Source organism: Branchiostoma lanceolatum, chromosome 11 (assembly GCF_035083965.1).
Source record: "Branchiostoma lanceolatum isolate klBraLanc5 chromosome 11, klBraLanc5.hap2, whole genome shotgun sequence".
Taxonomy (NCBI): domain Eukaryota; kingdom Metazoa; phylum Chordata; class Leptocardii; order Amphioxiformes; family Branchiostomatidae; genus Branchiostoma; species Branchiostoma lanceolatum.
Genome location: NC_089732.1, coordinates 450,430 through 472,180, shown reverse-complemented (window position 1 = coordinate 472,180; position 21,751 = coordinate 450,430). Strand labels below are relative to the sequence as shown.

At 43.5% G+C, this 21,751-nt stretch overlaps 2 protein-coding genes across 6 annotated transcripts; one reads left to right on the top strand and one right to left on the bottom strand.

Moving 5' to 3' along the window:
* The first annotated feature begins 144 nt into the window (after positions 1–144).
* On the top strand, positions 145–12,287 carry LOC136444624 (E3 ubiquitin-protein ligase TRIM23-like). 5 transcript variants are annotated; one of them, XM_066442267.1, is made up of 11 exons: positions 145–203; positions 1,329–1,491; positions 2,094–2,218; positions 2,935–3,213; positions 3,542–3,724; positions 4,257–4,472; positions 4,856–4,990; positions 5,991–6,120; positions 6,561–6,671; positions 7,475–7,599; positions 9,784–12,287. In XM_066442267.1, exons 1-11 carry the CDS (start codon positions 150–152, stop codon positions 9,961–9,963), a joined length of 1,701 nt encoding a protein of 566 aa, XP_066298364.1. In that variant the 5' UTR covers positions 145–149; the 3' UTR covers positions 9,964–12,287. The 5 variants fall into 5 exon arrangements, 4 of the variants coding, with proteins under 4 accessions (XP_066298364.1, XP_066298365.1, XP_066298367.1 ...); XM_066442268.1 differs by lacking the exon at positions 9,784–12,287 and adding an exon at positions 9,411–9,556; XM_066442270.1 differs by lacking the exon at positions 9,784–12,287 and adding an exon at positions 8,884–9,057.
* A 1,331-nt stretch (positions 12,288–13,618) lies between these two features.
* Positions 13,619–20,257, bottom strand: LOC136444734 (protein-cysteine N-palmitoyltransferase HHAT-like). Its single transcript, XM_066442440.1, has 12 exons — positions 20,098–20,257; positions 19,806–19,870; positions 19,234–19,347; positions 18,611–18,805; positions 18,160–18,277; positions 17,628–17,722; positions 16,894–17,068; positions 16,187–16,337; positions 15,751–15,851; positions 15,421–15,557; positions 14,870–15,005; positions 13,619–14,485 (listed from the first exon to the last, which is right to left on the bottom strand). The coding sequence occupies exons 1-12, from the start codon at positions 20,135–20,137 to the stop codon at positions 14,394–14,396; spliced, it is 1,419 nt and encodes a 472-aa protein (XP_066298537.1). The 5' UTR covers positions 20,138–20,257; the 3' UTR covers positions 13,619–14,393.
* Between the last annotated feature and the right edge of the window lie 1,494 nt (positions 20,258–21,751).

Here is a 21,751-nt window from a genome sequence, read left to right as displayed (position 1 = left end):
GTATTGTGCATAAAAATAGAGATTTATAGTATTTTTAAGTTTTTCTTACGTTTTATGAGCTAAATTTGATTCCATATGGCGATACGACTGTGAATACTGAATACATTAGATTTGAAATGTACCCCTTAGAGTAGACTAGTCCGGTCAAAATGGCGACGGCAGAGCCGAGAAACGTTTTGCACCGGAGACCGGGAAAATCCAATGTAAGTCCATTTTTCTGCTCAGTTTCGTCACGAACGACTACTTCAGACGAATACGAAGCTTACGAACTTCTAGCTGTCTCCATTTAGAGTCCTTTATCTTCGCTGCAATGCTAGAAATGCTGTGTTTACATTGAGTTAATTAGTGGGATGGGCCGGCTGTTTTTGTTGTGGTTTTTCTTCCACATCATCCATGATGACATCATAACTTGTTCGCTCAGGCTGAATTAGCAAAAGTTTTACCCAATACGTGTTCTACCCTCATCGTCAACTTATGACATTTTAAGGCCATTTATGCAAGTACATGCTCTTTCGTAGGTTTATCATTGGCAGGCTAAAATGTCAAAACTTATGAGGCTCAGCTGATCATGGTTTGTTTATATCCTACCAAACTTGATCCTACAAGCAATTACAGTCAAACCTGTATAACTGTTCATGACCACCATATGGTCTGAATGGTGTTTAAAATTGTTGGTATGCGAAATAATTGCATGGTTACTTTTGACCCATTGTCATTTATCAATTAGTTACTAGTACTAGTACAGGGGTTCATCTAAATCAGGAAAGAGGGGCGCTGCACCCTCTTGTTTCAGCCCAGCACCCCCTTGTCCAATTCAGATTTCAGCTTAATACCCAGTATACAGCTTCACTCAGCAATCAATTCTTTCATAAATACATAGAATTTGCTTCCTCGCCTGTGCGTGCCCCCCCTTATTCAATTTTTCTAGAAAAAACCCTGCTAGTATATAACACAATTTTGAATTTAACTTTGGGCCAATCCCACCAAGGGAGCCCATTGTTCCTCATCTGCCATCATCCCTCTTCACATCGTGTTATCTTTCTTAGTTCTTTTCTTGACTCTTTTTCTTTCTTTGATCTGTGTTCTACTTCCACCTTCCTTCACTCACTCCCTCTATTGGTGAGTATTTAGTAGTTCTTTTGCTTTTATGCTCATCATGCTTTTCTTCCTTGGTATAAATTTTGATTTTTAAGATTTGTCCCACTTCTCTTTAAATTCATGGTGACGAACTGCGTACCTTCAATGTTAATAGTCTGAGTTTATGAGCGGCACATATCCCATCATGCCTTGTGAGATCAAGATGTGACATATCCCATGCTGCCCTGCAGGTCCTGGAGTGCGGGGTGTGTGAGGATGTGTTCGGTCTCCAGGGCGACAAGGTGCCGCGCCTGTTGCTATGCGGCCACACCCTGTGCCACGACTGCCTCACGCGGCTCCCGCTGCACGGCCGCGCCATCCGCTGCCCCTTCGACAGGCAGATGACTGAGATAGGTGAGTTTTTTGTTAGCAGTTTTTGTACCAAATTTGTGAACAGTTAGTCTGGTACCATCTTCCACTGTTACCGTTGCTAGGGTAGTGCAAACAGATGTTGGACATTTGTGATTTTTTGTTGTTGAGCATTTTGATTGTGGAGAGAAACTTGTGTAGGAATATCTGCATATCGGTAATAGTTGACAACTATAATTAAACTGTAGCTTTAACTAGCTTAAGTGATCCAGTAGATCACAGTCACTCCTGAGTTTAAATCATGTCCTCCCATTAACGTTCTGAAGTTAGATTGAGAATTACTGCTACAGGGGACTCCTGTGTTTGGAGGTTGAAGGTACAGGTATAGAGACAGGTAGGAAAAGGTAAAACCACATTTTCCCAACCCCATACTAGTAGGCTGTAGGTACAGGACAGGTATAGGAATGGGTACATTTCCTCTTCCATGTTTCCCTCAGGCGACTCGGGTGTGTGGGGGTTAAAGGTACATGTACAGGTACAGGTACAGTGACACGTATATCTCCTTGTTTCCCCACAGGCGACTCGGGTGTGTGGGGGTTAAGGGTACATGTACAGGTTATATAATTATCTCCCATGTTTCCCCACAGGCGACTCGGGTGTGTGGGGGTTAAAGAAGAACTTTGCCCTGCTGGAGCTGCTAGAGAGACTGCAGTTCGGTCGGGAGTCACCGGGGGCGCTGCTGTGTGAGGTCAGCATGGACACAGAGAAAGAGGTGAGACTTGGTTACCATAACAACCTCAATGTTACAGCTTCTAAGGAAGTCCCAGACAAATTCTTGAATGTTGGGCTTTTGACAAGTTTGGACACAAACTCTTACCATTATTTAGCAGAAACACACTTAAATAGTATTTAGTAACCTTTGGTTAAAGCTTACTAGTACGAAAAAAGCAGACTTATGTTACCTGATGTTTCCAGTGAAAATCTCTAACGTTTCTGCCAGATTCAAACTACACTGTCCTGCTTGTATTTTTCTTTGCTAAGATGTTTTATTTTCAGCAAAGAATCTCTAGTTGGTTTTGGTGACCCCCAGCGTCTGAGTGAAGTAGGAGACTTTTCCCCCTGGACATTCATGCTTCCAAATGACTTCTTTGTTTGACGCTGTTTGTTGCCAACCCACAGACCACTATCCGGTGTGATGAAAATGAGGACCACCTGGCGACCATCTACTGTACGGTGTGCAGCACTAACCTGTGTGCGGAGTGCAAAACACAAGCTGGTCCCTCTGCACAAGAAATCCACAAGAAGCATTTTCATACTTTTCCTTCTTTGTTCCAAGATCTTTTACTTTCAGCACAGAACCTCCAGTTGGCTTTGGTGACGCCAAACTCTCTGAGTGTGTAGAAAACTTGGACTTCTTCCCTATACATTCATGCTTCCAAATGACATCTTTGTTTGATCAACATTATTGTTGTTATCATGAACCCACAGACCACTATCCGTTGTGATGAAAACGAGGACCACCTCGCTACCATCTACTGTACAGTCTGCAGCACTAACCTGTGTGCTGAGTGCGCCCAGTCCACACACAACACACGCACGCTGGCGAAACACAAGCTCGTCCCTCTGCACGAGAAACCGCGGGAGAAGCCCATGTGTCCGCTGCACCAGACCCATGCTATTGAGTTCGCCTGTCTGGAGGAGAGCTGCCTGTGTAACCCACTCATGTGTTATGTGTGTAAGGACTACGGCAAGCACCAGGGGCACAAGGTGGGTGTTTGAGATGTTACTAAGAGCATTTCATCCCATCTACACCTATCTATTTGACTATTTGGACACAAAATATCTGGCAACCAGTTTTCTTAACTCTTCATAGTCTTATGTTTTACTTATTGTCATGCCTGTCCATTCTCTGATATATATTATCCTTTCTGTTGGCAGTGTTGCCTACCCCTATTCCCTCTTCCCTGGATGTTTTTTTCCGCAGGATTGTACCTTGCATGATAGATGACCCAAGTAGTCAATAAATGCATTTGACTTCATGAGAAGTTTTGGCTGTATCCTAGCCAGCTCAGGATTTACTTTTCCCTTTTTCCAGCACACCCTTATAGAGAACGATGCTGAGCAGGTGCGCATGTCCATCATCGACACCCTGCAGCACGTGAGAGGGTTCCTGGACGGGGTGTCGGACAGCGCCCGTCGCCTTGGCAACGCCATCCAGCAGATGGAGGGGTGCTCACGGACTGTGGAGAACGAACACGGCTTCACGCACACCGAACAGGTAAGAAGAACAATTTCTCAGTGTGTTATGTCTAATTTTGTTTGTTTGTAGAACAATTTCCCCATTACAAAAGTTCTCACTCTCATAAGGAATTTGCATACAAGAAACAAGTGTCCCGAGATTTAACGTTTGTGGAAGCATCTTCTTGTCATGACTTTCTTTATTCTTATCTGGAAGTTGTAAAATCTTGTGGGGTCTTCACCCCAAGGAAGAGAAGTATTGTTTGTTTGTTTCTTTGTTTGTTTTATTAGGATCTCCATTAGTGGTTTTTCATACACTATTCTTCCTGGAGTCCAGAAGAATAGTGTATTGTTTTGTGCTTACCTGTGTGTGTGTGTGTCTGTCTGTGTATGTGTATGTATCTGCTGTGCAGTTTCTGTACATTTAGCCTGAGGGTGAAATCTTCCATTTCTCTTGCAAGTAGCATGGATCTGCGTCCGTTGGTACCTCTGGAGGCTGCTATAGTTTGTAAGAGGATCTTCCTTCCAGTCTATAAGATCTAAAATCTTCTTGTCCTTATTTCCTCTCCCAGATCCACGGGACAGCAGAGGAAGCCCGTGTCCGCGTGCGTCGGTACTTCCAGGAGTTACATGAGACGCTTCATCGACAGGAGAACGTTGCGCTGAGCGTGGTCGACACACACGTGCGCGAGAAACTCTGCTCGCTGAAACAGCAGCAAGAAGACATGGCCGTGGTCGTGTCTCAGGTCACGACCATCTGTCTGGAGTGTGAGAAGATGCTACAACAGGTGAATAACTGGTTACACCTGTCTCAGATGAGAACACACCTGCTTGAATACCTGTGGAGACAGCACATCGACTGATAGAGACCATTGTGTCACGATTGTCACCCCATCTCACCCCATCTCACCCCATCTCACCCCATCTCACCCCATCTCACCCCATCTCACCCCATCTCACCCCATCTCACCCCATCTCACCCCATCTACCTTGCTAAGTGGGTGTGAGAAGCTGTTGGTTTGCCGTAAAGTTTCATATTTTAGCAAAACTGACAGCTGCTACTTGCAATTGGTCAGCTACTAGCTTTTTTAATCAGAAAATAATGATGCATAATGATTGACATGTTTCTATCTAATGAGAAAGCCTGACTCATGACCTTTTGTATTGCCAGGACGACCACAAGGTCCTCCTTGCGAAACAGGAGATCCGGAGTCTGCTGGACACGGTGAGGAAACAACAGCAGCAGTTCTCAGACTTACCGGAGCAGCTCCACATGGACCCAGGGATCCCGCTTACATTCACTAAGGTTAGTACCCCCCCTCTCACACCTACCCCCCTCACCACACACACACATACCCCCCTCACCACACACACACATACCCCCCTCACACAGCAGCAGTTCTCTGACTTACCGGAGCAGCTGCACATGGACCCGGGGATTCCGCTTACTTTCACTAAGGTCAGTATTATATCCCCCTTGAGACACACACACGTACCCCCCTCAGACACACCCCTCTCACACACAAATACACATGTACCCCCCTCACACATACCCTCTCTCCCCCACATATACTGTCCTTAGTGCTGATTGACAGGTCTGTCAGACAACATTGTCGTCGGAATATTATGGGATGGCCCTGCCCTTGGTGCAGATTGACAGGTCTGTCAGACAACATTGTTGTGGGAATATTATGGGATGGCCCTGCCCTTGGTGCAGATTGACAGGTCTGTCAGACAACATTGTTGTGGGAATATTATGGGATGGCCCTGCCCTTGGTGCAGATTGACAGGTCTGTCAGACAACATTGTTGTGGGAATATTATGGGATGGCTCTGTCCTTGGTGCTGATTGACAGGTCTGTCAGACAACATTTCTGTGGGAATATTATGGGATGGCCCTCTCCTTGGTGCTGATTGACAGGTCAGTCAGACAATATTCCTGGGGGAATATTATGGGATGGCTCTGTCCTTGGTGCTGATTGACAGGTCTGTCCAACAACATTGCTGTGGGAATATTGTGGGATGGTGCTGTCCTTGGTTGCCAAATTCAAACTTTAAACATAAGACTCAGTGTTTTGATAACATTTACAACATTGCCCTGTCTTGTTTAGAACATTATGTACACACCGGGCCTAAAATATCAAACGTAAAACCTACCACGACTGCTGAATTTTTCAGTACTGAACTAAACTAGAACTAAAGAAAGATGGTGGATGCCTTCTGAAAGCTCCTCACCACAGCTTCTATTTGTCATGTGTAACAGATTGATTCTCTATGTTCTAAAGTTGGACTGTGTTCCCCCTACAGGATAACCGTGTGCACATCGGCCCTAAGATGGAGATGCGGGTCGTGACCTTGGGTCTGGATGAGTCAGGCAAGACGGCGATCCTCTTCAAACTCAAGCAGGATGAGTTCATGCAGACCATCCCCACTATTGGTTAGTAAATCATTAACCTAACCTAAACCAACCTTAACCTATCCCCATCATAACAGTATCCAAGTATCATCATTCAATGGTTCTGCATCTGCAGCCATGGAAATGTGCTGCAGTTTCACTCAGCCTCTCTTCAGAATGTTCCACTGACCTTACTCTTTCTTAGTTTCATTACTCAGCGTTTTTATCTGTTTTAACCTTCTCTCTGCTGCCTAACCCAGTAACCAATAGAGATTTGGCTACTTCAGACTGCTGAAGGTTAAGAGGAACTGAGGTCTGTCTTCAGTGTGTCTAGTAACTACCCAAACCCTATGCAAATTTCAATTATGTGTTCAGAAATTCCTCAGGCATTCATACTGTTGTGTTCAGCACATGTCGTCAAATACCAGTTGTAATTTACCATTTTGACATTTAGTGTTTTTAAAAGTCTCCTTTTTTTTCAGGCTTTAATGTGGAAACAGTGGAGTACAAGAACCTGAAGTTCACAATCTGGGACGTGGGAGGAAAACCTAAACTCAGACCACTGTGGAAACATTACTACCTCAACACACAGGGTAAGTCTGACTACCTAAACTCAGACCACTGTGGAAGCATTACTACCTCAACACACAGGGTAAGTCTGACTACCTAAACTCAGACCACTGTGGAAACATTACTACCTCAACACACAGGGTAAGTCTGACTACCTAAACTCAGACCACTGTGGAAGCATTACTACCTCAACACACAGGGTAAGTCTGACTACCTAAACTCAGACCACTGTGGAAGCATTACTACCTCAACACACAGGGTGAGTATGGAGGAGCCTAGACAAGTGGTTATCAAGCTTGATTCTTGATTATAGGATCACTACTTAGGGGTTTGAATCCCGTCTACCAGGTTGCCAGTTATATTAGTTGTAGATCACTCTTTGGACATGATGTACAACCAACTGCTTTCTTGAAAAACTGAAGGGTTAGGGTTGAAGCTTTTAAGTTAGATATGCATCGCTTGGACTTAACAAGCCTTTTGATTGTAACCCGTTGGTAGCCATGTGTCTGTGAAGCTGGTGCTGAAGGCCAGTTATACAAGGTGATAATACTGATACAGACTCTAGTATCAGTTGCAACTTAAACTTTTCAGGGTATCATGAGGTGGGTAAGTTTTCTATGAAAGTGTTTCAAACTAACAGTCCTTTGGTTCAACTGACAGCAGGCTTTCCTTGGGATTCATATTATAGATATAAAACAAGTTTGCCTTGGTTTTCTTAACAGTCTGTTTCTTTGTTTGTTTGTTTCCAGCGGTGATATTTGTGGTGGACAGCGCAGACTGCGCGCGGTTAGACGAGGCTCATGTTTGTTTGTTTGTTTGTTTCCAGCGGTGATATTTGTGGTGGACAGCGCTGACTGCGCCCGGTTAGACGAGACGTACGACGAGCTGTCCAAACTGCTGGCGGAGAAGGAGCTGAGAGAAGCCGTGCTGCTGGTCTTCGCTAACAAACAGGTCAGAAAGGGTTAAACTTTTCATCTTTGAACAAAACGAAAGAAACTAAGACTTGCCAAATAGTAGTACAGTGCAATACAACTGATAGAAGCCATGCTTCGTGTGTTTGCTAACAAACAGGTCAGAACGGTGTAGGATTTGAACTTCTTTTTTTTTCATTCTTTTTATTAGTTTTTAAAATAACAAAGAAATAATAAGAAAACATGGCACATATACAAAATAAATGAAACACATGAAAAACCACAAAACTGATACATAAAACCCGGAAACAATAATATATGATCACACATAGTAAATGAGAACCTCTACATCTTGGTAATCAAAAACATAATGACAGGAAAGATTTACGTAGAAAGGACAGTATATAGTTTTCCCCACTTTCCCAGATGTTTTTGAAACTTATCAAGCCGTTTGGCAATAATGGCAAGATTTGAACTTGACTTTGACCATTATTGTCACTCTGTCATGCTGATCAATACTGAGCATATGTATGATGTATAACCCTTATTTGAATGGCAACAATGATCTCGGTTTTATTTCCAAATTCTAAAAGTACAATATTGGAAACCCTACGCTCCAACTTGCGTCTGCATACTATATGAAGTTTCTTGTATCATTCGAACAAGCAGTGAGCCTGTGCGTACAGAATGCAGGACATTTTTGACCAGTGGGACTATAGCTTTATGTTCTTCTTTCCCTGCATGCAGGACCTTGCCAATGCCCTGCCTATAGAAGAGATCACCGACAGACTGAGTCTACACAAGTTGTGCTGCACACACTGTGTGTTATAACACTAAATGTTCTATCATTTCCCCTCCAGGACCTTCCCAACGCCCTGCCCATAGAAGAGATTACAGACAGACTGAGCCTACACAAGCTTAGTAACACAAACTGTGCTGTACATACTGTCCTGTTTGTTGTACTTTTCCTTCAGGCTGTTCCCTGTTATAAGACCGAACTCTTTAAGAGATACATCCCTACCATCTTCTGTCCTTTTACCCACAGGACCTCCCCAACACCCTGCCTGTAGAAGAGATAGCAGGCAGAGTCAGCCTGCACAAACTGTGCTGTACATAATGTTTGTTACAGTTATGATACTGAAGGATATGTTCTATCATGATACTTAAGTATATGTTCTATCATATCCCCTCCAGGACCTTCCCAATGCCCTGCCTATAGAAGAGATAACCGACAGACTGAGCCTACACAAGATGTGCTGTATAATGTCAGTATGTTGTACATAACACCTGTTATAAGACTAATATTCTATCATTTCCCTTCCAGGACCTTCCCAACGCCCTGCCCATAGAAGAGATCACAGACAGACTGAGCCTACACAAACTCTGCTGCACATAATGTCTGTTTGTTGTACTTGTTATAGGACTGGACACTTAAGAGATACATCCCTACCATCTTCTGTCTTTTCCCCTTCCAGGACCTTCCCAATGCCCTGCCTATTGAGACAGACAGACTCAATCTACACAAGCTGTGATGTATTTAATGTCTGTTTGTTGTACTTCTTCCAAATGCCTTGCCTATAGAAAAGATCACAGACGGACTTAGCCTACAAAAGCTGTGTTGTACATATTGTCTGTTATAAACTGCAGAGAACTGGCACAGTGAGATACATTCTTACCATTTTCTGTTCTTTTTTCCCTATAGGACCTGCCCAGCGCCCTGCCTATAGAAGAGATCACCGACAGACTCAGTCTACACAAGCTGTGCTGTACATAATGTTTGTTACAGTTATGATACTGAAGTATATGTTCTATCATGATACTTAAGTATATGTTCTATCATTTCCCCTCCAGGACCTTCCCAACGCCCTGCCTATAGAAGAGATCACAGACAGACTGAGCCTACACAAGCTGTGCTGCACATAATGTCTGTTTGTTGTACTTGTTATAGGACTGGACACTTCAGAGATACATCCCTACCATCTTCTGTCTTTTCCCCTTCCAGGACCTTCCCAATGCCCTGCCTAGCAAGACAGACAGACTCAATCTACACAAGCTGTGCTGTATTTAACGTCTGTTTGTTGTACTTCTTCCAAATGCCTTGCCTATAGAAAAGATCACAGACGGACTTAGCCTACAAAAGCTGTGTTGTACATATCGTCTGTTATAAACTGTAGAGGCACAGTGAGATACATTCTTACCATTTTCTGTTCTTTTTTCCCTCCAGGACCTCCCCAACGCCCTGCCCATAGAAGAGATAACCGACAGACTGAGTCTACACAAACTGTGCTGCGGCCGCTCCTGGCACATCCAGGCCTGCGACGCCCGGACAGGCATGGGGCTGCACGACGGTCTGGACTGGCTCTCGCACCAGCTGGTCGCCGCGGGGGTTCTAGATATTTCTTAAGTCGTTCTGGTTGTAGATGTTTCATAAGACTCTCTAGATCATCTGAGGGTTGGCTTGGGTCTTCACAATGGCCTGACTGTCGCACCAACTGGTTGCAGCTGTGGTGCTAGACATTTCTTAAGTCTTTCTGGCTGTTTCTTAAGGATCTTTAGAAGTTTCTTAAGTCCTTCCAGGGTTGACATGGGGCTTCACGACGGACTGGACTGGCTGTCGCACCAGCTAGTTGCTGCGGGGGTGCTAGACATTTCTTAAGTCATTTTTCACATTTTTTAAGTATCTCTAGATGTTTCTTAAGGCCCTCTGGAAGTCTAGATGTTCTAATGTCATCCGAGGGTTGGCTTGGGTCTTCACAATGGACGGGCTGTCGCACCAACTGGTGACAGCGGTGGTGCTAGACATTTCCTAAGGCTCTCTGGATATTTCTTAAGGATCTCTAGAACTTCAAGTAGAAGTTTCTTAAGTCATCCCTGTGGCTTCACAGCGGACTGGACTCGCTCTCACACCAACTAGTTGCTGCGGGGGCTCTAGACATCTCTTAAGTTGTTCTAGTTGTTTCTTAAGTCGTTCTATAATGATTCCTAAGGATCTCTAGAACTAGTAGAAGTTTAATAAGTCCCAGGGTCATCATTGGCTTTCATGGCAGGCTCATTTGAGTTCCTGGCTCCAATCACTTGGTAACTGGGAGACCCCGGTTCAATCCTGAGTCAGGACATCTTGGTTGAGACTGCATCTGTCTGTCAAAACAGCAAGGAAACTTGCCGCCCTGCGTGCCACTAGGCACTACAATAGTCTGAACGAACCAATGAGCTTGATGAACTAAAAGAGACTCAGTGTAGAAGTGAGAACTGTTCAAATGTTTTCTTGTTCGTCTCTCATTGTTGATAATGACCATGTCTCTTGGGTTAGTGGTGGATATGCTGTTTAAATGTAGTTAATATAGAGTAACAGCAATACTCTGCTCTTAGGAAAATCAAATCTAAGCAATAAGTAGTTGTTAGATAAGCTTGTGACCCTCCACACTAAGTGAATGCAAAATAAGGTAGTCTATCACTGAGTAATGAGCCAAAAGATGGAAACTAATTTGGTTGCAAAGTTTTCTCTTTGTGGCTCCTTTTCTGTTACCCTTGGAAATTATCTGAAGGATGTTATGCTTAAAGAGGGACTGAATGCAGCTGCAGGACGTTTTCACAACTTCAGATTGATGCAGAAACCAGTGAATGATGATGTAAGATCTTGCAGTGTAAGATTTAGCATTTCTTTATCAGTTGAGTTTTTCAAGAATGATTACAAACTAGTAATAGTAAAGTTAGACAGAGTAATTGTGGAAAAGATAGTTACAGAAAGGCCTGTACGATATATCAATTTTATGTGTTTTGGGAACAGTGTTATCAATGCAACAAAATCTGGCAATAATGTTAAGTATCTCAACTTGAGAGATGTTAGAGTTATGTATGTATACATGTACATGTATTAGTGTATATATTCTATTATAGAGTAATTGTTATTTATGTTTCATTCAAGTTGAATGATTTTTCTGGTCCCTCCTATTAAGGAGTTGCATGGAGGTCGCAACAATTTAGGTTTCTGGTTCTCTGAATTATAAAACAACAACTATAAATGCTGAGCTGGAAAATCAATATCAAAATAGTGTCTAAAAGGAGAGTCTGTACCTTGGTACACACAGTTTCTGGGATTGAATAGAGTAAAAGTGATGCCAAACCAGTTTAGGTCACTAAAGGGCTAATTTTCAAATGGTCGTGACAGAGAAGACAGGGTCATTGTACCAGGGAAATTCCCCTAGCTGTTTTCGACATGCACAATGAACAGCGGTCCATGGCATGACGTCCCATCCTATAAGGACTGCAACCTTTGAGTAGCGTGCATGTCGGGTGAGCGACACAGCGGAGATTCGAGGTCACGGCTTCTTGGTCCAGAGGCAGAGTCACTTTCCAGTGGACTATGTGCACTACTTCCTCTTTTCCTCTCAGCCTGCCTCTTGGTTGAATTTTTCAATCAAGTGTCTGAGAACCAACAAAATAAATTGGTGTGGCCCTCTGTATGCTGTACTATAGTTAAGCTGGTGAACTTCACCATCTTGTGGTTAACATGAATGTGGCCGGACTTGACTTGTTCCAAAGTCAAGTGCGGATATTTCATTTAACAGCCGTACAGTGAACAAGTTATCAGTAAGACTTAGTGAAATAGACTCACAGGAGTCGATGAGATTATTACTAGTTATTCTGTTATTGCATACAGTCAAGTATACAATGTTCCTTGGAACAACTGTTACTCTTATCATGGCAATAAAGTACTATGTAAAGTTGTTCTTGTTGTTATCATTTGATTCATTAATGAGTTGGCTAGCTGTACATGACATAAAGTCAGGGCTGCCTCGCTAGCAAAGGTGATAAGCCTGTTCACAGATCCAACCGCACATGCCCAGGTCAAAGGTCAGGTCAAGGGCCAAGACATAAACAAAACATGTCTGATATTATCATGAAAATCGACCAACAAAGGATATACATATATATATATATATATTATTTACATGTATGAACCATGGTTGAGACAAGAGCTGTTTGGGTGTCGGGGGGCCTTTACCTGTAACCTGTGCATGTGCATTAAGATCTGTGCACTGTCTGACAAAGGGTAGACTCTAGAAGACAGGATACCTGAAAGCATGAATTACACCCATGGCCATGTGGAGCTCTTTATAGCCAACCAGCAGGTGGACATAGCTGAAGCCATCAAGTCATTCTGATGTATAATTTATTATAATCTACCCAAGTAGCTTAGTCTTCTCCAGAAAGTAGAATACAAGGGAAAGACAACATTAGACATTATCATTGTCATGAGTAAAATATGGATAATGTGTATTATCCATTTTTCAAAGAGGTCCAAATGTATAAAAATATTAAATGCAGTTTATACTGATAAACTTATCCCTATTTCCTTACAGTTCTTGGACCACAAATGAAAGTTCACCAAAGTTACTTTGGGCTTCAGACAAGATGGTTCTAATTTATGTCGTTCCTTTGAACAACAGCCTCCTAGTTTTGGGAGAAGATGTCAGCCCAAGTGGGCAGGCATGTGCGAGCCTTGGACGGCTGAGCTGAGCTGTCCTATGGCTTAGGAGATCACTAGTTCTCTGTCTGGGAACTTAGTGTCTCAAAAAACTAGGGCCCTCTGCAGTGCCCTTAAGGCAGGTCTGGCCACGCCAGGCTGTGTCGCAAGACTTCACGTAACACGATGTCGCATTATGGCAGAATTATACGAAATAAAGTCAAAATATTACAAACTTTGCTCATTTTCACACTATTTCCCAGACTCTTCTAGCCCTCCCGTCAATACAAGGGTTTATATTGCAGCCTTTTGTAACCCCAGCCCCACCTACACCCCCGCAAATCTTTACACTACCTTAACGGCATGCATCTTTCGTTTGTGGTTTGGACACAAAAAAGGCCATTTGGGTAAATTATGTTCATGAACACCTGTAACACAGGTGATTGTGATTAATCTGAATATATCACTTGTTAACTTGGTGAACTAAGAGGATTGGCCAATACATCTATCAATCAATTGGATAGTAGACAAGGCCCAGTATCTGATGTGAGAATGTGAAAAGACATCCAAGCACAAGCCAAGAAACAACTCATTGACGAGTAAAAATATTTTTTATTCAAAATATAAACATTGGAAAGAAGAGAAGGCAATGAAAATACATCTAATGCATCTCATTCTGTCATAAATGCTACTGTTAGAAATCTGGAACAATATCCTTGAAGTAGGTACATCAAACTTGTTGATGGAAAACATCTTTGTCACCCAAGTCTTAAACTGCTCACGACATTGTGTGTTTTGATGCTGTTGTTTCTTCTACAACATTTCAATAACAGCAGCATGTTGGCAGAACATCATGTGCATATAGTCTTGTAAATGCAGAAATGTTTGCGGCGGTTTTATGTTTGTGGTTTTCGCGGCGACCGTTTCACCGCGAACTTAAAACCACCGCAAACATTTTGTCTAATACTGTAAAGGTATGTGACTATAGTGCTGCCGCAAACTTAAAACCACCGCAAACACTCCATTTTCGCCTTAGCGCGAAATAAAAACAACGCGAACTTAAATGCATTTACAGAATATGGTCTGCTATCCAGACCTATTGTACTAGTAGCTGCCAAGTCTCTTTCGTCCTCTGCGTTCAACATTGCATCAGAGTAAAGTCTATTGCATAAGATCTAGCTTTGGATGCAACTATATGAACGAGAGATTAACCTTAGATACGGGAACCCAACCTTAAACGCTTACATTGCGTATACGTGCTAATAATGTTAACAGTCATGTTTCTTTCTGGTCACATGAGTAGCATTTGTTTTGCGTGGCACCTGTCTCCTGATTGGTCACATGACCGATAGCTGCATCCTGATTGGTCACGTTAGGGGCACCTGTTTCCTGATCTCCACAGTCCACTGTGCCATGCAGAACAGGACTGTTGCCGTCTGAAGCGCCACCAGGGGCCTGCCTGTGGTAGTGCAGGAGCAAGTTCTGTGGTTAGTTATGTTACAAAGGAGCAGATATACCTACGCAGAAAATGTAACTCGAGTCATATCCCCTAATATGTCGGATATCCCTGTAGCTGAACTGGTAGCAGCCTCACAGTTGAGCTCCTGGTTCCAATCAATTAGACCTTGGTTTAATCCTGGGTCAGGGCACCTCAGCCTTTAAAATGAGTGTCACGAGCACATCAAAGGCGAAAGGCTTAGCAATACAACCCCGCCCTGTAAAAAACTGCTCTGCTACAGAAACAGCAAGGAAACTTACTGACCTATTTGCCTCTAGGCACTTCAAGGTGAACAATAACCACAAACACAAACAAACATCTTTGCAGCAGTTGCCTCTTCCTTACCGAGCATGGTTGCGTAGTGAGCGCCGACTTGCGGGGAGGTGAGGAACACCAGGTTGGAGATCATCAGCGCGACGAATGGACCGGTGTTCAACAACGTGCGCAGTCTACGGGAGGACTCAGCACTCAGGTACTTCATCTGCAGGGAAACAAGGCAATGTTTGTTTGTTTGTTTGTTTGTTGGGAGATCATCAGCATGATGAGCGGGTCGGTGTTGAGCAGTGTACGCAGTCTACGAGAGGACCCAATACTCAGGTGCTATGACTGTAGAAAAACAAGACAATTGGTTTGTCTGTTTCTTTGTTGGAGATCAAAAGTGTTTGGTGATAGTCACTTCAAACGTCTAGAAGTAAATCTCTTATCCACTCACACTGAAGTAGTTGTAGAGATCGATTTGATTTAAGATATTGTTTACCTGTATGTCTAACCATTAGAAAGTGTAGACATGTGTAATTTGCTTTCTAATTGATGATCTCACCCCAAAAAAAAGAAGTAAGGCAATGTCGTAATGAATATCAGATATCAAATGAATGAAAGACAATGAAAATATGCACCTCCATTTCTTTAACTACTGGTAGCCGCATGAACCGTCTAGCGAGGGTCTCTAGCAGGACACCGAAGAACTGCAGCGCAGCCCACACGAACAGGTTCTGGGATGCGCCGTGCCAGTAGTACACAAACACAAACGTCGCTGTGAAGAAATATTGGAGAGTAATTCAAGATTTGTGCACAGCAAGGGTCTCTAGCAGGACATAGGAGAACTGCAGTGCTGCCCTGTACAGTTGACTCATAGACTGATGACTCAATCAGTATCTAAGGCCAATACTGTACTGATTTGGGCAAGAATTGGAACAGAAAAATGAAAGTTGCTGGGAGTTCCTTACCAATGGAAGCTGCAATTTGCCTTGGCAGGCCGCTGCGAGAGCCCCCTAGTGGCCAGTAGATGTATCGCACCAGCCACTTGTACAGACCCGGATCAAATGATCTGGAAAATAAGTGTGAACAGTAGTTTTAGTCTTACAACATCTAGCAATGCTTTTGCTGAATCATTTGTTTTTCAAAATTACATTTAGATACATTTAGTGCACTTAAAAAATTGTATTTTAAATGGAAGCCCATAATATTACCCTGAGTTATTATACATTGGCATGCTATAGGGTAATCTATTGACTTTCATTCAGAGGGCTTTATTTTTTTGTAAGAGCAAACATTGTACTTCCCAGCAAATGTGTGGCAAGGTGTTTAACATACAGGTGTTGAAAACACTGCAAAAATATATAGAAAAAGCCACAGCCCCACATCTGCTTGGAGATGACCGACCTCCACATGTCTGCGAACTGGTAGACGGTGGCGACGCATCTGGGCTGGGGCGGGGCCGAGATCCCGTCAAGTCTCGCGAGAGTTGAGCCCAGCCCGTAGAACACCACGTACTTCACATGGAAGAACTGCACATGCGCGTAGATCAGGCCGTCTGCAACGCAAAGTTAGTGGTTCAGATTCTGTGTTAAAATACACATGTAATTTCAAGGTGAAGTGTTAACTGTACAATATCATTGTACTATCATTTCTCATCATACCTGCGACAGGAATTAAAGGCTTCAGACAAACAAACATCTGTCTGCAAGACAAAGTTATCATTTCTACATGTCTTACTTCCTCTGTCAGCAGTGTAATGTGTTATGGTCCTGTCCTTGGTGCTGAAACCAACTCTCATGGTTAGTAAATCACATGTACGCTTTCTCCAATTTGTCCATCCTGGCACACAGCACAGATGCAGAAATAGTGATGGGAAACGTCACACATGTAGGGAACCACAGGAACCAAAAGAACAGAAACGCACAAATAAACTTACACAGAGTGAAGACTGAGGCCTTCCTCAGTACCCCTATCCTGTCACACACAGCGTGGATGTAGAAATAGTGCAGGAAAACCTCCACACACAGGAACCAGAATAACAACACACGCTCACACACACCTACACAGACACACACACACACACACACACACTCACAATCAAACAGACTTACATAGCGTAAAGACCGATGCCTTCTTCAGTACCCCTATCCTGTCACAGACAGCGTGGATGTAGAAATAGTGCAGGAAAACCTCGACACACAGGAACCAGAACAGCAGCCGCGTCAGGCCCCACAGCACCATGGGAAGGTTCTGCAGCCCTGACTGGTCGTTGTCCTGAGATGACCTCTGATGGGACCATATAAGGGAAGAATTACTGATGTCATCAAAACATCACAAACAACATTGATACATATCATAGATCTGGTAAAGGATAGATGTGGCAAATCTCCATACAGATTTAGTGAAAGAACCTTTGTCCATACTTTCCATACATGATTGTACAACCCTCTGTCAAACACTGACGGTTACTTGCAACTGCCCTTATTTCATTGTGGACAATCAGTGTTTTAGTAAGCCTAGAGTAAAGATTAATAAATTGAATTTTATTTTTTTTACCTGGCCTTGAAGTTGATGATGGGTCCTGAGGGTTAGAGGTTCGGGAGTAAATGCTAGGGGTTAGAGGTCATGACCTACCTGCTGGCTGAAGTTGTAGTTGATGATGGGTCCTGAGGGTTAAAGTTAGGGGTTAGAGGTCATGACCTACCTATTCCCTGAAGCTCTTGTAGCAGATGATGGGTTCTGAGTATTAAAGGTTAGGGGTTAGAGGTTATGACCTACCTGCTCCCTGAAGCTGTTGTAGCAGATGATGGGTCCTGAGGGTTAAAGGTTAGAGGTCATGACCTACCTGTTCCTTGAAGCTGTTGTAGCAGATGATGGGTCCTGAGGTCAGCAGCGGCCAGTAGAAGTTGTAGGCCAGCAGGTCCAGCAGGCTGTAACCGGCTGGTGCCGTGCCGGGGGAGGAAACAACAGGAGGGGAAGGATATTTACTATTAATTTCTAAACTTATAAAGCATCTTTCAACAGAAATCATGTCATTTGGGAGGAACAGCATAAACAGGTCAAGACGACATCTTCAATGTTTTCCCTCACCTGTGTGAATGTCTTCAAACACAGGACTTCAATTCAACATCCTTTCCGAGGGACATCCCTAACCACTAGGTACTTATTTTCACCTGAGTCAAGTGAGGAAATTTGTGGGAAATGTCTTTTCCAAGGACACAATTGTGCATGTCAGAGGATTCAGATCAAGGACCACTGGGTTCCTAGGGCCCAACACCCTACTTTTATGCCAACCGACGCCACTGGATACGATGATATTATCAATGAGGTTAAGTTAAGCGTACTCAGATTTACTGTTGACACTGATCTGTACCTACCCGGGTTCGGTTCCATCTCCCTGCAGAACTCCATGGCGAAGCTGACCCCTCGCAGACACGACAAGGTCAAGGTCACCATGTAGATTAGGTATTTGGCGTAGGAGGGCACCAGGTTATACTGTGGGAGAGAATCAGGAAACATCTCTCATGGATTTTATACCACACACCAATGACTTGGAACAGACATGCAGCAGACTCCTTGCAGTTGGAAATGTTTGAATTTGAGAATATCAAATCAACCGTACCAATAAGATAGCAGGAACGAAAGAAAGAAAGAGAGAGAGAGAGATACAAAAAGCAAGAGAAAGAAGGAGAGAACTGTAGATGAAGAGAGTTGGAGAGGGGGAGGGAGGTAGGAGAGATCTCAGAGGATGAGAAAGAAATGACAGGGATGGGGAGAGGGAGAAAGAGAGACAGAAGGAGAGACAGAGAGAGAAACAAGTGTACTAACATGCCAAGAGTAGCCCGGCTCAATGAAGATGGTTGTCATGACGATGATGGTAAACCCCCAGACTAGTGCAGGTCTCCTCAGGCGGGACAGGGCAAAGGTCACGGCAGCCTGGAGCAGCACCACACCTGCGGGTCTCCAGCCCAGACACACGGCCAGGCTCACTACTCCGTACAGGCCGTACAGGGGGAACTTAGCCTGGGAAAAGGTCACAGGGCAAGGGTTACAGGGCTTAAGTTACAGGGCAAAGGTTACAGGGCAAAATTAACAGGGCTTTAATTAGGTTTGAGGACTGTCTGGTATTGTAGTCATGCAACAGGTGGTTGTGGACGAAAGTGGTAAGTGAATAGTTTCATCAGGTTGGTAAGTCACTGAATAAAAACACTTTTTGTACTCAACTAAGTATTTTATTCAACCAAAGTTTTGATAACTGTCTGTTACCTTCCTCAGTGCCTCATTGTAAGCTCTACATTAACTATCTATGAACATATGTGAATACTTTTCTTTTGGGGCCGCATCTGTAAGCAGTGACAACTATACCTGCAGTGCAATGTGAACCAGTCAGAATTGAATAAAACACTTGGTTGTGTCCAAAGAGTAAAGTGGTGAGGAACAACAGAACTGACCTTGGGCATGAGTCTGCCTGTGGCCGCCCCCAGCACCACCTGCCCCAGGTAGAACAGCGGGAAACTGGTGCGCATCCGCTTAGTCCACTCTCGCCACTCAATGTCATGGATGTCCTGCAGGTAAACAAACAATTAAACAAACAAACATAAAAACAGAGGATGTGAAAGGTTTGATTAGTGTCCTATCATTGAAAGCTTCCTTTATATCTCATCTTACATATACACATAATAAGTTAGTGTCATTCTTAGTCACTTTCCACAAATCTGAGAATTAAGTAATAGCTTAGAACAGAAAGGACAAAATGTACCAAATAGAATTATAGAAAGCGGCACAAAGTAAGGATGTTTAAAGCCACAGCAATTTGATGGTGGCTCCTGTTTTTCCTTTATTTAGTCATTTCATCCCAAGACAGCTCGGTTGCCCCTTCAACTTGTAAAGGTTGATTTTAGCCCACTTTATACAGGACATGATATAGTTAGTTGTAGTTTAATAAACTCATATCCTTAATGTATACTGATAGTCTTTCCTCAAACATGTCTTATCAACATACAATTGTATTTCTATATCTTACTTTCTTCCTCCCTAAGATGGTCCATCCCGGTGCGAGGTCCGCTACTTTCAGCTGCTCCTTGTGATCTGGACCGGTAGAAAGGAGATAAGAAGTTGACAATTAACTGGCTAAATGAACAAATTCATATTTCAATAAAAATAAAAGTAGCATTTCAAAACTAAAAGGCATGCTGCAATACCAAGGAAAGCCGCCAGTGTTCCCAAAATCTATTCATTCCTTGATTAGATCAAGATCTAACCACATGCCAAATTTCATAACAATCCATCAATATCTTCTTGACAACCAAACAAACCTTGTGAGAACCTGTAGGCGCAGTACAGCATGTAGCCCATAACACATACAGAGATCGTCGCGCACAGCCCGATCTCGGCCTTCGGGAGCGGCACGAAACTCGCCGAAGGTCGCGCTCGCCTGGACTCGGGAGATTCCGTCGGCGGCTCGGCAGAGTCCGGCGGTGGAACAGGTGGTTGGGCGTCTCCGCTAAGCGGCGCTTCTGACTGGTCTACCGTCCTGCGGCGCAGTTCTGCCGGCTGTACTCCGGACGGGACCGACATCGGGCTTTCGTATGGAGCTTATGAAGTAAAAATCAATCAATGAATCAATCTATATATCAATCTATCAATACACCAGTACAATTTTAGACATGACGGAATGTTGACAAGCAACTGAGTATGACAAGTATTAGCTGGAAAATGATGCTCGGCACAATAATCGAAAAAGCATTCGAAGTGAAATATAGAAAGCAATAAAGGAAAAAAGAAAAACATGTATCAGAGTAATTTAGAAGAGAACAGCCCACTGTGAATGAAAGTGTTGTTTTTGATGGTTTTCATAACAGGAGATTGCAGAGAAAACTTGTCCCGTCTCCACTCTCCACGGTTCACCGAATGTGAATAGCCAGCGCGTCTGACTAAACAAACCCCGACATCTCCTACTTACACAGGCCGCTGGCTGTGCACACAGACTCTCCAAGCAGATAGGTTGCTGGGGAAAACTGTGACCTTCTTATCGTATGACCCGTTTTTTGTCCGCATTCCCGGCCGTGTACAATGTACTGACATAAAACGGGGCACATGATAAGAAGGTTACAATATTACCCCACCAACCTCTGCTTGGAGAGCATAAACAAAACCCGACTTCGCTGGTTGTGCAAACTCATACCTAATCCCTACCAGATTCAGGCATAGGTCGCTGCGAAAATAACAGAAATGGGACAAATAGACAAGTTTGCAGCCTACTGACGGCACTCCTATAGCCAGCTAACCCTCCCGATATATTATTCGGTCTATTTCGCCAATTTCTACCATTTCCGACGACCTATGGAGCTTGGTAGGGACAAAGACACACCTTTCAGGCTGGAGCTAGCTATCAGTTTGGGAGAAAATAAAATTTGTCGGAATGAAGAATCAGCATACAGACAACTGCATAACATGAAGGCATCAATGATATTGAAATTTACTTATCGGGAGCTTTGCGTCTGCATCTGTGCCAGACAACCGGTTTTACCGCTTTTCGGCGCAACACGTCAGGTTTGCAGGACAAGGTCGCGACGTCTCACTCACCAAACCCTGCACACGTCCAATCTAACTCAGAGTGCTCTTAATCTTTAAACGGAAGAAAGGTATCAAATGAAGAAGTTTTGTCGAAGTGACAACAACTCTTCAAGAAATATTGAGAGCATTGGAAGGTAGATCTACTGATAGATCAAAACATTACAGATAGTTAAGTGGCACAGTCCTAAATGAATGTCATGATGCGAGACAAAATCAAACCATGCAGACCGTTTACGACTTACAAAAGTAATACTTTTTACCTTTTCTACGCCCGTGAAGGCCTCGCGCTGATTTGGACTAGAGTTGTTGGCTCTGTAACTTATTAACCTGTAGAACCCGGCACGTTAAACGCTGTTCTTACCTGTACGTCTCACCTGAGTCGCACCCGGAAGT